The sequence below is a fragment of the Budorcas taxicolor genome, chromosome 5, assembly GCF_023091745.1.
Source record: "Budorcas taxicolor isolate Tak-1 chromosome 5, Takin1.1, whole genome shotgun sequence".
Taxonomy (NCBI): Eukaryota; Metazoa; Chordata; class Mammalia; order Artiodactyla; family Bovidae; genus Budorcas; species Budorcas taxicolor.
In genome coordinates, this window is record NC_068914.1 from 34,985,264 (window position 1) to 34,999,838 (window position 14,575).

General features: G+C 35.2%; 1 protein-coding gene across 1 annotated transcript in view; it reads right to left on the reverse strand.

Moving 5' to 3' along the window:
- The window catches only part of RYR2 (ryanodine receptor 2), a 582,989-nt gene that overhangs the window by 69,337 nt on the left and 499,077 nt on the right, over nucleotides 1-14,575 (reverse strand). Inside the window, exons 85-87 of the mRNA XM_052640524.1 lie at nucleotides 5,721-5,801; nucleotides 4,520-4,608; nucleotides 3,007-3,135 (exon numbers count right to left, since the gene is read on the reverse strand). Of these exons, the coding sequence (XP_052496484.1) occupies nucleotides 3,007-3,135; nucleotides 4,520-4,608; nucleotides 5,721-5,801 (299 nt within the window). The remainder of the gene's footprint in view (nucleotides 1-3,006; nucleotides 3,136-4,519; nucleotides 4,609-5,720; nucleotides 5,802-14,575) is intronic.

The following is a 14,575-nucleotide window of genomic DNA, read 5'->3' on the forward strand; positions in this document are numbered from 1 at the left end:
GAATATTTCATGCAAAGATCGGCACAATAAATGACAGAAATGGTATGGACATAACAGAAGCAGAATTTATTAAGAATAGGGGGCAAGAATACACAGAGCTATACAAAAAAGATCTTCATGACCCAGATTATCATGATGGCGTGATCACTCACCTAGAGCCAGACATCCTGGAATGCAAAGTCAAGTGGGCCTTAGGAAGCATCACTGCAAACAAAGCTAGTGGAGGTAATGGAATTCCAGCTGAGCTAAATCCTAAAAAATGATGCTGTGAAAGTGCTGCACTCAATATGCCAGCAAATTTGGAAAACTCAGCAGTGACTGCAGGACTGGAAAAGGCCAGTTTTCATTTGAATACCAAAGAAAGGCAATGCCAAAGAATGTTCAACTGCACTCATCTCACACGCTAGCAAAGCAGCCAGGCTTCAACAATATGTAAACTGTGAATTTCCAGATGCTCACGCTGGATTCCGAAAAGGCAGAGGAACCAAAGATCAAATTGTCAATATCTGTTGGATCATCGAAAAAGCAAAAGAGTTCCAGAAAAACATCTATTTCTGCTTTATTGACTATGTCAAAGCCTTTAACTGTGTGGATCACAATAAACTGTGGGAAATTCTGAAAGAGATGGGAATACCAGACCACCTGACCTGCCTCTTGAAAAACCTGTATGCAGGTCAGGAAGCAACAGTTAGAGCTGGACATGGAACAACAGACTGGTCCCAAATTGGGAAAGGAGTATGTCACCCTGCTTATTTAACTTATATGCAGAGTCCGTCATGAGAAACGCTGAGCTGGAGGAACAACAAGCTGGAATCAAGATTGCTGGGAGAAATATCAATAACCTCAGATATGCAGATGACACCACCCTTATGGCAGAAAGGGAAGAGGAACTAAAAAGCCTCCTGATGAAAGTGAAAGTGGAGAGTGAAAAAGTTGGCTTAAAGCTCAACATTCAGAAAACAAAGATCATGGCATCTGGTCCCATCACTTCATGGGAAATAGATGGGGAGACAGTGAAAAAAGTGTCAGACTTTATTTTGGGGGGCTCCAAAATCACTGCAGATGGTGATTGCAGCCATGAAATTAAAAGATGCTTACTCCTTGGAAGGAAAGTTATGACCAACCTAGATAGCATATTCAAAAGCAGAGACATTACTTTGCCAACAAAGGTCGGTCTAGTCAAGGCTATGGTGGTCAAAAGGCATTTATGTTTTAGTTCTTTTAAGAAGCCATTTGCTGTTTCTATAAAATTCACTTGCTTGTGAATGTCAATCAATAAGATCAATCAATCTTATTATTTAATCAGGACAGTTCACACCAAATGTGATATTGCTCTCTTTCTAGACACTGATGAGAATATTAAGGCAATAATGGAAGCCAAGAAGATAAGGAAATAGGAACATGAATGGTCTGGACTGGATTTAAAACTTCACTTGTGTTTGAATAAAGAAAAGTTATAAGAATTATCAAGTGTGGCTTTCCCATTTTGAAATGCTAAAATAAGAATCCTCTTCCCTGCCCAAGGAGAAAAGAGAAAAAGTGAGATCCTTCCAAGGTATGAATACAGAGGAGAGAGTGAACCTACGGGAGGTAACGAGTAGCATGCTTCCATCTTTCCTCTGCACCACTCAGCCCTGGTGGCTTCACTTGGCCATGAAGAGTTAGTTCTCTCATTCAGTCATTCCTCAGATACCTGCAAGTATGCCAGGCTTTGGAGACACAGTCTGTTATTTTTACTTAACCCTTTCCCCCTTAAGACTATGTTTTGTCTGACAAAATAAACTGTAAGTTTATTCCTCCTATTTTACTTTTGTACATGACACTTCAATCACAGTGATGGAGTCAGAGTAATATTAGCCATGGACACAAGTCTTCTAGAAAATGGCAAAGTCTTGCTTGCTGAAGAAAGAAGCATTTTATAAACTCTTTTAAGAATCTGCAGGTCAAAACTAGAAGTCTACCCCAAGAAGAATATAAAGCAAATCAATGTGAAAAATGTATATTATTCATGGGACTTGAAAATTTTACCTATATTATAATTATCACATTGTATTACTATATAATATATCCGTATATACACACATATATGTACACACACACATACTGCGTGGACAGAGAATGCAGCCTGCCATTTAATTAAACAAAGGATGCTGTCACCATCAAGCCAGCAACCACTGCAGCCACCCAAATGGTGTACCTGAGGGGATTCAGGATGGAGAAAAGCAAGATCCAGGCCCTGAGAGTTAAGGTGCGTATCAAAGGAATGATTTCAGGGAGACCAGACTCATGCATCTTCCCATACATAGAAAAGCACAAAATTCACTAATTTCAGATTTTAATGGTTTTCTTTAATTATAATCTTTTGATGTTCTGACTAGTTTATTTATTTATTGCAAAAAACTACATATCCTGGCTCCTCCCTTACCTTTTAGAACAGTTGCCCAGAACTGAGAGGCTGCTCCTGGGTTTAAGTCCTAAGTAAGTCCACCAAATAAAACACAACTTCCAACTTTTAGATTGTGCAATATTTTTTTTTTCAGTTGACAACACACACACACACACACATTAAAGTGAAGTTTTTTAATGCTCTTTCCCTTTTTATAAGGTTTCTAAAAAACTCCCTCCTCATTTTCACAAGAATACTATAAAAAGTGGTTTAAAGTTCTGCCCTTTCTCCTTCACTTCTCTCTCCTTCGTTAATATTTATTGAGTGCTTATTATATACACTAGGTATTGGAGATACGATGCATTCAACCTCATGGTTCATGCCTTGGTATCTTATGATAGATATCTCAATCCTGCCAGTGGTAAAGCAAGTTCATTCCATATAACTTTACATCTCATTTTAAATGACCCATTGGCTAAGATTCTACAGAAGGAGTCATTAGGAAATGTGGATGACAGCAGGAAAATAGCCATGCTGCATTTTTCCAAGGAATTTAATGCTAACCAGTTGACTGTTTTTTCTCATTCTTTTTCAAATAACAGAAATGTTTAGAAGTTTACCTGAATGTACTCTGTAAGAGTGTTAAAGACTTGTTTTGCCACTTGAATAGCTTTGGAGAAATTCCTTTGTCCTTGTTCATCAATGACATCTTTCCCAGAGTAATACCAATAGAAATCACTAATTGATTCCTGAAAAAAAAGAGATGATAGGATTTAGGATTAAGGCACATTCAGAAACTATCAAAGACCTGTCCAGTTTTGGACTCTTTAAAGGAAATCATTTTAAATAACAGATTGGAAGCAAACAAAAATATCTGTGAAATAAACACTATTCTCAATGATTTTCCTAAGCATAAAATACAGCAAATCCTCCCTAGATACAAATAACATCTGGAGAGAAAACAAGCAGAAAACTTAGCTTTAAAAATGACTTTTTGTCTCTGATGACTTTCAAATTTGCAAACATAAGGATTCATAACACTAATGTGTATTTATCCATAGAGCAGTTAAATATTACTATGTGAACACAGAAATTAGATAAATCATAGAATATAAACATCTAGTCTACCTTTTCTCCAGTAAAGCCAATAACATTTCTTTAATGAGAATTTCAGAATGTTCTTGACTTGTATTAAGGCCCTGGAAGAAACTGGTTGGATTCCTTATAAATACTGACAACAATTGTAAATAAACATCTAAATATGATTGATCTGTCCAAACAGGATGTTTTCAACAATAGCTCACATTTTAAAGGAATTTTAGTTGCCTAAATGAATAATATAATTTGGGCTACTGTGTAAACCACATTCAGGTCTTGAGATATTATTTTGAAAGTTACAGATACATTTTCAGCAAAGCTTCTTGATATATTTGTTTCAGAACTAGCCTTTTCTCCATTAGTTTTAGGTAAGAGTGTTGTGCTTTTACATATTCAAAGATTAAGCAAGAAACAGAGAGCTTGTGATTTTAAAAGTACTACACCTGATTTCCTTCTAAATGAAATGAAAATTAAAAGTATGAAATTTTATTAAGAGACCTACACCTTCAGATTCAGTTCTAGTAACATGGAGAACATTACTACAGTATTGAAGATATTTTTAAGTGATAGAGTGTTAGGCTGAATTTTTTCATCAGACATTTGGAGAGCTGAAAAGAATTGACCTCAGGCTCTTATATTTAAGTGTGTGTTAGGTATTTTGAACGCCTTTCTTTCCCATTTTTAGTAATGTTTCAAATAGTCTTCTCCCATTTATTTATCAGCCACAGAGGAAAGAAAAGAGCATGTTCATGCTTTACAAATTGAACAGGAATTAAAAATGCCATCCAGCTAAAAACTGCAGGGAAAAAATATTCCCACTTATAGAAAGAAAATAAAGTAAGAGCCAGAATCAGAGGCAAAGACAATAGTGGCAGTTTCAGTCTAATATTTGGGGAAAGACTGTGATCAAAGACAAAATACCTCAATAAGTTTTGACCTCATAAGTCAAAACACATTATATCACGTCAGTTTCACAACTGCCATATCATGCCAACTAGCCAACGTTTCAATTGCTACTAATATAAAGCAACGTACCTGAACTCTCAGAAGGTAGTCTACAGTAGAGATGATTATGTTGACAGTTGTATTATTGCCAGTCTGAGTTCTCAGATAATTTTGAAAATCTACAGATCAAAAGATGTTATTAAAGTGCATTCAAAAATTTAAAATGAATTCTTTGAATAATTCTAAGAGCAAATGATGTCTACACCAAAATCACTGCAGCTTCTGTAGTGTTATATCTGATAGTTTGAATTATTTATATATTCCATAAAAAGTGAGCACCTCAAAAACAAACCCAGGTGCTTCACAGAATATCAATATTTAAATTTCACCTAAGAATTCACCTGTTTCCTGAGTCCTTGCTCTAGAGCTCTGGGCATGTGAATGACTGAAAAGGACTTCCATCCTGTAGGGTGGAGTAATTAAATGATTTGTTCCATAATCTCTTGTTCTTCAATACCGTGTTAAATGTTGGGGAAAGGAAAAAAAATCAAAATAAAGCTGCTGCCTTCACAGATGCACAAGCCTGATGGAAAGCTCAATACATACGATACATAAACAACGAATGGAAATACACCATGGCAAGTTACATAGTGAAGTAGCTTCCCCCAGTTAAAGAGAAGAGGTAAAAAAGAAATAAACCTACATATGTCTCCACAGCTATTTATTGTATTTAATCTACATCTTTCTTCACAATCTGAATCTTTCTATCAGCTGTCTTCTCCAGCATGAGAACAACTAATAAGAATTATGAAATTCATGTTTTGAAAGTCTACATTGTGAACAAAATTTCCTGAGATTTTCTTTATATCAAATATGCACACTACATTTTTAAAACCTAAAAACTGTCTTCAAGCAAGTCAATTTTAATTAAAAAATAGCATATATGTGTAAAATGTACAAACCAATGCTATTCTAGAGCTTTGCTTTTCAAATTATTGATTGCACCCATATGCTATTCAAATGGGCTCCCTGGTGACTCAGATGGTAAAGAATCTGCCTACAATGCCATTCAAGCAATAGTGTATTAATTATTCCTTTAGAACATTCAGCATTACTGTAGTTTTATCACTAAAAAAAATCTCTCTTTAGAATATCAACACCTTAAAAGGATTTATTTAGAGGGGGAAAAAAAAGAATTAAGTGAAATCACTAGCAAAGCAGAGGCTCCTGTTATTACTGGCTTCAAAATGCTTATTGTTGGGTACCATGAATGGTCTGGGGTCTCACAAACCTGAGTTGTGTCCCTCACAAAGCAGTTGCAAGAAGCGGAAGAGGTCACAGGTGAATTCGTCATCCTGCAGAACCTTTTCTCCTGCAGGAAGTCCAGAGGGACCCAATGTTATCAACCACTTTAGCCTCAACCTCCCTTTGTATCCCCACCTCCATCAAACTTGCATATTCATCTAGCATCGTCTGAACCAAAAACAGTCACAAATCATAGCCACTTTTCTATCTGAAGCTCTTAAGATCATGCGCTTGACAGATAGATGCACTTTTTCTTGGTAAGAAAAGAACATTTGACTCTTAAAAACTCAGATCTCTCTCTGTTAAAAGTAGCAGCATGGGTTTGGCAACATTTTAGAAACAACCTGAAGAGGTTTATAGAGATTTGAACTTTTCCCCCCTTTCTATCTTTCTTTTTGTGTAGGATCTCTGCATCTCTTACAAATGTGGAAGTTAAATCTGCTTTGTTCCTAGAGTCTGACCAAATGTTTCAATACAAAGGCGTTCGATATATACATAAAACAGGGCTATAAGTTTCTTGTATTCACATATTAATTAAGGGATTTCTGTGAAAATTCCAAATGACTAGAAAATGTTTCTTAACTCATTTCAATCAATTCTCTCGTGAGCTTGTCCAAATAGAGCGCTCATTAGTTGTAGCATTCCTTCCAGAGGAGGAAGAACTGGTAAGCGGACCTAACTCCAAATACCAAACCAAAAGAAAGACTTTGCTGACTCTGGCTAAGAGAGCTGCTAACTCTAACAAAGCAACGTGCAAAGGACATCTCAGCCATTGGAGGTGTTCTGCATCATTCAACACTACCTACACGTGTCGGGGGCCAGGATGAAGCCTTAGGAAAGGGCTCAGATATTTCAGCTCTATTTCAATATAAATGTACCTTGATCACAAGTTACTCTGAAAGCAAAAACACAGAGAAGGAAACAAACAAAAAACCAGCACCACACAAATGAAAGCTGAGTTTAAAAGCATAGAGTGTCCATGAAAAAAGCACTGTCAACATTATGAGTGTATGCTCTGGAATCTCAATTTGTTTAGAAAGCAAAATGACAAAAAACATACAAATGTTGTTTGGCAAGTGAATGAATATACTCATGTATTTAAAAAATAATAATAATAACTTTTCAGACTGGAAATACTTTGGGCTAGGAAAGAAAACTATGCAATGATCATGTGTTTACTATAACTGAAATTATGAATGATCATAATGATAGAGAAGTGATGGACTTACCAGTCTGCAGTCTGTGACTTTCAAAGTGAGAGGCTTCATATAATGGGAGGGTTAGGAAGCAAAACCATTTTGAAAACTAATATAAACATTAAAAAAAGTACATAAAATCACTGTACTGGTTTCCCTATGAGCCTGCAAGATATGATATTTGGTGACCAAACTAAGATCACCATGTCTATAAATGTGACATGGCAAATCTAAATGTTTAAATGCATGTTGTTTTGAATCTCAGTACATGGCTGATAAGCCCATTTCTCAGTGTTTACATTCATGACAGGATAGGAAAAAAGGAACAGTCTAGACTAATAAACTAAACTCTTCACTGATGACACTTTGTATCATTTCATAAAGATACTTTAAAATGACATTTAAATCAAAATATTATGAGTTAGTTACACAGACTTATTGACTTTTTCCTTGTTGAACCCATCTAAAATGTTTTGTTTTTCGACTTTCAGAAAATTGAATCAATAAAACCAAGGACATACTATCAATCTTCATAACTTCAATGTGGAATAAGTAACCCCTGGTAGAAAGTATTCAGAAAAGTTAAGACTGAAATAAATTAACATGTAGTCTACCAGTGTACCTAGAAATGCTCTGTACAATGCACATTAATTTATAATGTAACATTTTATTTTTTGTTGGCATGCACAGTATCTTTTAGACTGTACACAAAATCACACACAAGTGACTTCACTTACGGTGGACACGCTGCACACAGCAGAACAAGAGAGAGAAGGGAGGGGAAAGGGGGCAGGTCAAGCCTTCATTTGCCATCAGGCGGTACCAGGTTATTGACTAGGGTACTGCTGGTTAATGAATACATTCCTATCTGATTAAAATGCTGCCATTGCCCATGCTGCCTGTAGGTGGTGCAGGAACAAAGATGGAGGATGGCTTTATGTCTGCAGAAGGTACAGGAGCACCAGTCTATTTTGGGATGTGCGCAAAAGAAATTCCATTGTAAGATGGAAACTAAGGTTAATAAGAAATAACGAAATGGAGTAAAATGTAGTTGAAAGTGCTCTTACATTTTCAATATCTTATTTGCAATAGCTGCATGATGGCCAAATGTAGCTATTGTGAAGGGCACTCCTTTGGTTTTGTTTTCAATTATAAAGGGCTTATCATGTCTAACTCAGTAATAAAGGGGAAAGTTATTTCAATACTGTTGTGATGATGAGTTTGTTTCTTGTGCTTTAGGTTTCTCATCTATAAAATGAATGGAAAATGTATACTGTATACCTCACTGGCTCTACGTAATCTATCTGACCCTTTTTTTTTTATCAGTTGTAAAAAGGTTAATATTATTAGGAACAATGGCAATGACACTAAATAAAGATGGGAACAACATCCCTATGTGATAAATACAGTTACGTGAACTTAGGTGTTAAGAATGTTTATATTTTCAAAAAGTTGCCTTAATTTTAATGGACCAAATATTATAAAAAATATAAATTTTCATCTGAAAATAATATTAGGTAGACTTTATTTATTCAAGCTACCAATAAAAAGTGATTCCTCTTTTAGAGATTTAATAAAATTAAAATACTTTAAAAGGCTTTTCTACTCCCAAATGGTTTATCAATTAATAAAAAAGTACACAAAGTTTTGCTTAAGTTCAATTAGAACAAAGTTGTTTTTACTTAGAGTGTCCATAGATATAGCTCAACATTTGCAGACCTAGCTTCAGAAAAGATTTAATTGTTAATAATTATCAATAACTGTTACTAAAATTAGTGAAATAAATAAAAAGACTATTAAATATATAAACAATTGCATAAGCATTAATAGACTCCAGAAGACTAAGATCTCCAGTGTTGTAGGGTCTTGCTATGTCAATATCTCTATAATGTGGAGATAAAAAAGTGAGTAGTATGAAACATGGGACTGGCTGCATTGAACAATTCCCTAAAATCTACTGTTAAGTGGCTCTCAAGAGGCCCCATTGTCATGGGAGAAATAATTCTGATCACAGATCTTTAGAGAACTTAAGTATTTACTTTGTATATGGAAAAACTGAAGGATAAAGGCTAAAAATACTTTTAAATAGTGAAAAGTTAGGTATTTAATTCCACGTGTGTAGGTTTAGTATCATTGCTTAAATGATCTAAATATAGCTGCTTAAAAAATATTACAACTCAAATAGTAAAGAATAAAAAATTTATGATTTATTCATTTGGTCATGCTTTGTGGCTTTGGGGATCTTAATTTCCCAATCAGGGATCAAACTCCTGCCCCCTGTAGTGGGTCACCAGGGAATTCCCCAAGAATAAAAAACTTGAAACTGGATTTATAGCTAGCATTCAGTTAGTGACTCTAGTGTGCTAGGCATTGTGCTAGACATATTTTCTCATCATTTCATTTCATGTTTGCAATAATCCTAAAATGAGGTGATATGACCCCATTTTGTGGTTTGGGAAACAACTGAGAAATTAAGTAACTTGACTACTGTCGTAGAGCTATTAACAAGTAAAAGACTTGAATTCAGTAAACTTCAAGAAACACTCATTACATGTCCCCTGTGTGCTAGGCACTTTGTGAGATGCTGGGGATAAAAAAGACTAATGGACACAATTCCTAACCTAAAGAAGGTCACAGTCAGGCAACAAACAGGTAATTTCTATACTGTATGGTCTCTCTAAATGCAGGGTGTCATAGTTCCTCCACTTCATAAAGTTCACAGCAGTAATCAATCTTTGACTAACAATCATTTTGCCTATTGTTTATCTTAAATTGTGGACTCCTAACTTGTTTTCAATTTTAGAACCCAGGGAAAACCATATTTTAGACATGTGGCTTTGGAAAAATCAATTCACCTTTCTGACTCTTTTTTCATTATTTTGATATGGGACTTAACAATCTCCTGACTTCCATAATTCACAGGGCTGCTGCGAGAATCAAATTGGTTCAAACAAGTTCAACTGCTTTGAAATATGCAAAGCACAATAGAAATCAATGTGAAGTTTTAATGGCTTGAAGTAATTCCAGTGGGTTGTGAATATAATAAATCAGTTATAATTTGATTAAATGCATTTATTTCAACCAAGGTAACAACCTAATACCATGTCTAAAATGCATTCCTAGATAATAAAAATGACCACTGTATGAAATAAATTAGATAATAGATAATATGGATAATAGAATTAAAGGCTAGCAGTGGAGAAAAAAATCTTTTGCTTTCAAACATGATTTCAGATTGCTTTTCTTATAGCCTCTCTTCATTTTTTTCCTTTTTTTTAGCTGAAATATATATATCTATATATATATATATAGAGAGAGAGTCTATTTGGTATGCTAGCACTACTGAGACCGAGAAATCTGTGAATTTTAGTTAGTAGATTCTACTGGAAGCATTTTGAAGAGTGAATGTGGGAATTTAGATTCCAAGCGAATCAACACACAAACATAATATCACAGAAGTGTTACTTATATAATGGCTCTCCAAGGTCTCAGAAAGAAAGTGCAAGTTCCCTGTCAGGGTAAAGAAGGTCCTTACCTTTCCATCCTCTAGTGAGTTCATTTCTTTTCAATGACACCAGGTTACTGTTCTCCCATATGCTCTGTACCTTAAACTTGGCATATGGGGATCTCTTTCACTGGGATGCTTTTCTTTGCCTTCTTATCTACCAGATAAACTTCTACTTCAGGCTGTGTGTTACATCTATGATGATATACTTCCCCCAGCTGTGGCAGCTAAGTATCAGCTCAGTTTTCTTTTAGACAGAGGGCATTGCTCTGAAGTTGCTTATTTACAAGTCTCTCTACACAATACTCTGGATTTCCTATATAAATCCCATGTCTAGGACAGTATCTAGCATGTAATAGCAACTCAATTTTAAATGAGTGCTTCAAAGTTTAAAAACTATGCAGGGATGTTTTAAAAAAACCTATTTAGTGCCATGAACCATAGGCTTTCCTTGAAGAGAATATTTACACAGGAATGGAAGAGTGATATAGTTAGGATCCAGATGGATACCAGGGTCTACTGGATTCCATGTGGGAAAGTACCCTTGGGACAATCTGGGGTGGAAGATAGCCAATAAATAATTAAGCACAAAAAACACTAAAAAAAATTAGGGTGGTCAATATTTAAATATTGCTACAATTATCCTTTTGATTAATTAATTAAAAGGAAACCTTTTCACTCAACTTCACATAGACTTCATGAGGTCACTATAAATATATAGGCAAGAACCTCCACGCAACACATTACCAAATACAGGTGGAAATGGAAGAAGCTTAACTTGTATTAATGTTTTATATAACATTTTAGAAAATCAAACAATTTCTGAGGAATCAGATCAGCTTGCATATTTTAACTTGTTTATGAAGTCAAGGATCCCTGCAAAATGATTAAAAATATAATGCAGTGTCTTCAACTATATTCCAAGAAAATGTTTGAAAGAAGAAAAATTGCACTTTCAAGCTCATCATGAATTTGTAATGAGGATAAATGTTACTGAGGAGAAACAAATCAAAAATCCAAGGATGGAATGAAATTTCAAAAATTCATAGAAGTTTTTGGTTTTGAACTTCATTTCATATAGTAAAATAAAACATATAGGACTAAAAAATATACAGAGAAGACAACACTGAGCACATCACAAAATCTAAACACATCTGAAGATTTTTTTTTTTTTAACAAGCGGCAAGTCCAGACTTTTGTATTGAGTGGGCCAAAAAGTTCCTTCAGGTTTTTCTGTGAGATGTTATGGAAAAACCAGGTAGGACTTTTTGCCAACCCAAGAGAAATGAGGGAAATTTAATAAGGTGGGATAAGGATACATGGCAAACTTACATGACAATGACAGTATAGAAAAAGGAATATCAACAATTAGTCCGATAGTCTTACACAGCTGTCCTGTATTTGTGGAACAGAGGTATGACCATGCTACGCCGTTTTATATAAGGGACTTGAGCATCTGTGGGCAGGAAGAGGGTCCTAGAACCAATCCCTCATGGATATCGAGGGACAGCTGTATACAAACCTTGAAGGAGCATGTATTTCCTAATGTTATCTCAACCCAGATGGGGAATATCATGTGTAATCCTAAAAAGCTTAAAAGTGGTATTTAAACTTAACAGTGGATTCAAAAATTGGCAACAGCAGGGTTCCTTTGAAGGGAGACATTAGGGAGCCAATAATTTTAACCTAAGCCAATGTACTGGACACAAAATAAGTCCCCCAGACTACTAGACTACTACACAAAATAATCCCCAGGGAAGGGGATTGGCTTGTGGAATTGGCAAATTAAAGAGAGAAAGAATGCCTGCATTTTAGCCTTGATCCTGCCACATTGCTGTGTGACCCTGGACAAGCCATAGAATCTCACTTTGCCTCACTCTATTTATAAAACAGGGAAAACACCATGGGAAAGTCATGGGTATGAAAAAGTTCATGTATTTAAGTAACACATTTTCCATAGTGATATGATTTATGGTCATTTCATCATCAGGAACAGATTTAGCTTAATAAAGACAATTGGTTAGGATGGCGATTTGGATCTATCAGATTATTTTCTCAGTCCTGAGCTTATACTGCGTAAGCCTCAAGCTCTGAAGCAATGAGATCACTAAGGGATTCAGATTTTTCAGGCTTTTCTACATTTTCCAAGAGGGATGACCTAGGTTCTTTCTCCTATAAGGGTACATACTTTTCTTAACAGTTGCAGAATCTTTAAAAGAATGGCCACATAACAAAAATTTTTTAAATATGCCAAAGATAGAGTCAGTATAGGTGTTCTCAATCTGGGAAATAGTATAATCATTAGAGCTAATGAGTTGTCATTGCATGGTCTCCTAAGAGGCCTCTTGATGCAGGCAGCAGTGTGTATTGAGAAAGCACAACCTAATCTCTGAAGCCATGTTGATACACAAAATACTGTTCAAGAAAATCTCATCCCTTCTTTATCACCATCATATGTCATGCCTTTTAGAGACTACCTTGCAATATCAATGCCATCCTTGTTATTATGCTAGCCTGAAGAGTAAATACTTGCTACTGTTACTAGTGTTCTTTAAATTTGATCTCAAGAATGAAAGTTCATTTCATGTTAGAAGGTTTTTAATATATGATATTTTCAAAGGCATAGAGAAAAACTGTAAATCTCTTAATAGTTGGAAGTGAACTGGAAGAGTCCAATGGCTAAAAGGAGACTCTACCATTCACCACCCACCCTGGATCAGCTTTGATTTTCCCATGCACCACTTGGTGCAGCCATAAAGCCACAGTATGTCCAAAACAGAAACGCCACAGGGAAACTATTGCACACATTCAATCATTTACACAATAGTTGCAAACACTGGGTCCACCAGAACTTCTTTTAAATGAAAGAACAGAACCAAACAAATCCAAAACCATCATTTAAATGCTTGTTGTCCCTTCATGTCTACTATGTTAATAACTACACATCCTCATAGGAAGGAAAAAAAAAAAAAAAGGAAAGCTTGATACATAAGTTTTCAAAGTAAAAGGATGCATAATGATGAAAAGTAAATAATCTACTTGCTAAAATGGTCTGGAAAAGGAAAAACACACAAAAACTGTCACTATCAAGACTATACATCAAGCTAACAACAAATAAAGGAGCAAATAAAGAAAAGGCAGTTGATTTTTAATAATTACCACGCTCATGAGTGATGACTGAGGAAGGGAGAATATACATGGACAGTTGTTGAAAGGAAAGGAAATGGGGAAAAAGAAAAGAAGTTGAGACATTGTTTTTGTTTTGCTGTTTGTAAGGAAATAAAATATAAACATGTTAATCTATTTGGGCAATAACTTTTGTGTGCATCTTTAAAAAGAATAAACTAACCAAACCAATCTCATATTGAGAGACAGAACTAATTCTTACATCAGGGTGGCTGTTCTTATCAAGTTATTTCTGAATTGGGACTCACAGGTGTTATTCCAATCCATATCTGGTTGATAAAAGTCTAGGAGGCCAGGAAAATACACCTGTGTGGTCACTATTTCTTTGTGGGAGCTGATATAAAGAGTGACACAGAAAGATGAATAGCATTATGTTCAGAACCTCTGGTACATTAGGTAAAAACTGCAGGGGAAAATAAAATTGATTTCTAATTCCAAAACAGGGAAGTCAGACTTTACATAGAGGACTGACTCATTTTTAGGCACTTTATAGCTGGAAAAACCCTAGGACTTCTGTGAGACCTTAAAGGCAATGCAGTTAATGGGATATGGGCTTTGTGGTGGCTCTGAATTCTCCAGACAGGTGCAATAGGCCAGGAGTTGTAACTGGTGACACAAATGTTAGTAATGAAGATATTTAGCTTGATGTTCCTTTTCAGAATATCTAAGTAAGTTCAGAATTCTGCTGGTGATTTTTCCTGAAGGTAGCTAACCCAATTAAATAACCAATAATAATCAAGTATTAACTTGATGTCTGAACTTCTACATTCAAATGCCAAGCAGAAAATAAAATTACACAGGTGATATAGAAGCAGCAGCATTAGAATATGTATAAATGATCATCTTTAAAATACAGGAAGAAAAATGCAACTAAATTATTTTTCCTATTGTGAGAACAAAAATATATAGGGATAATTAGAAAGATTTGTTAATTCTAAAATATTTCAGAAAGGC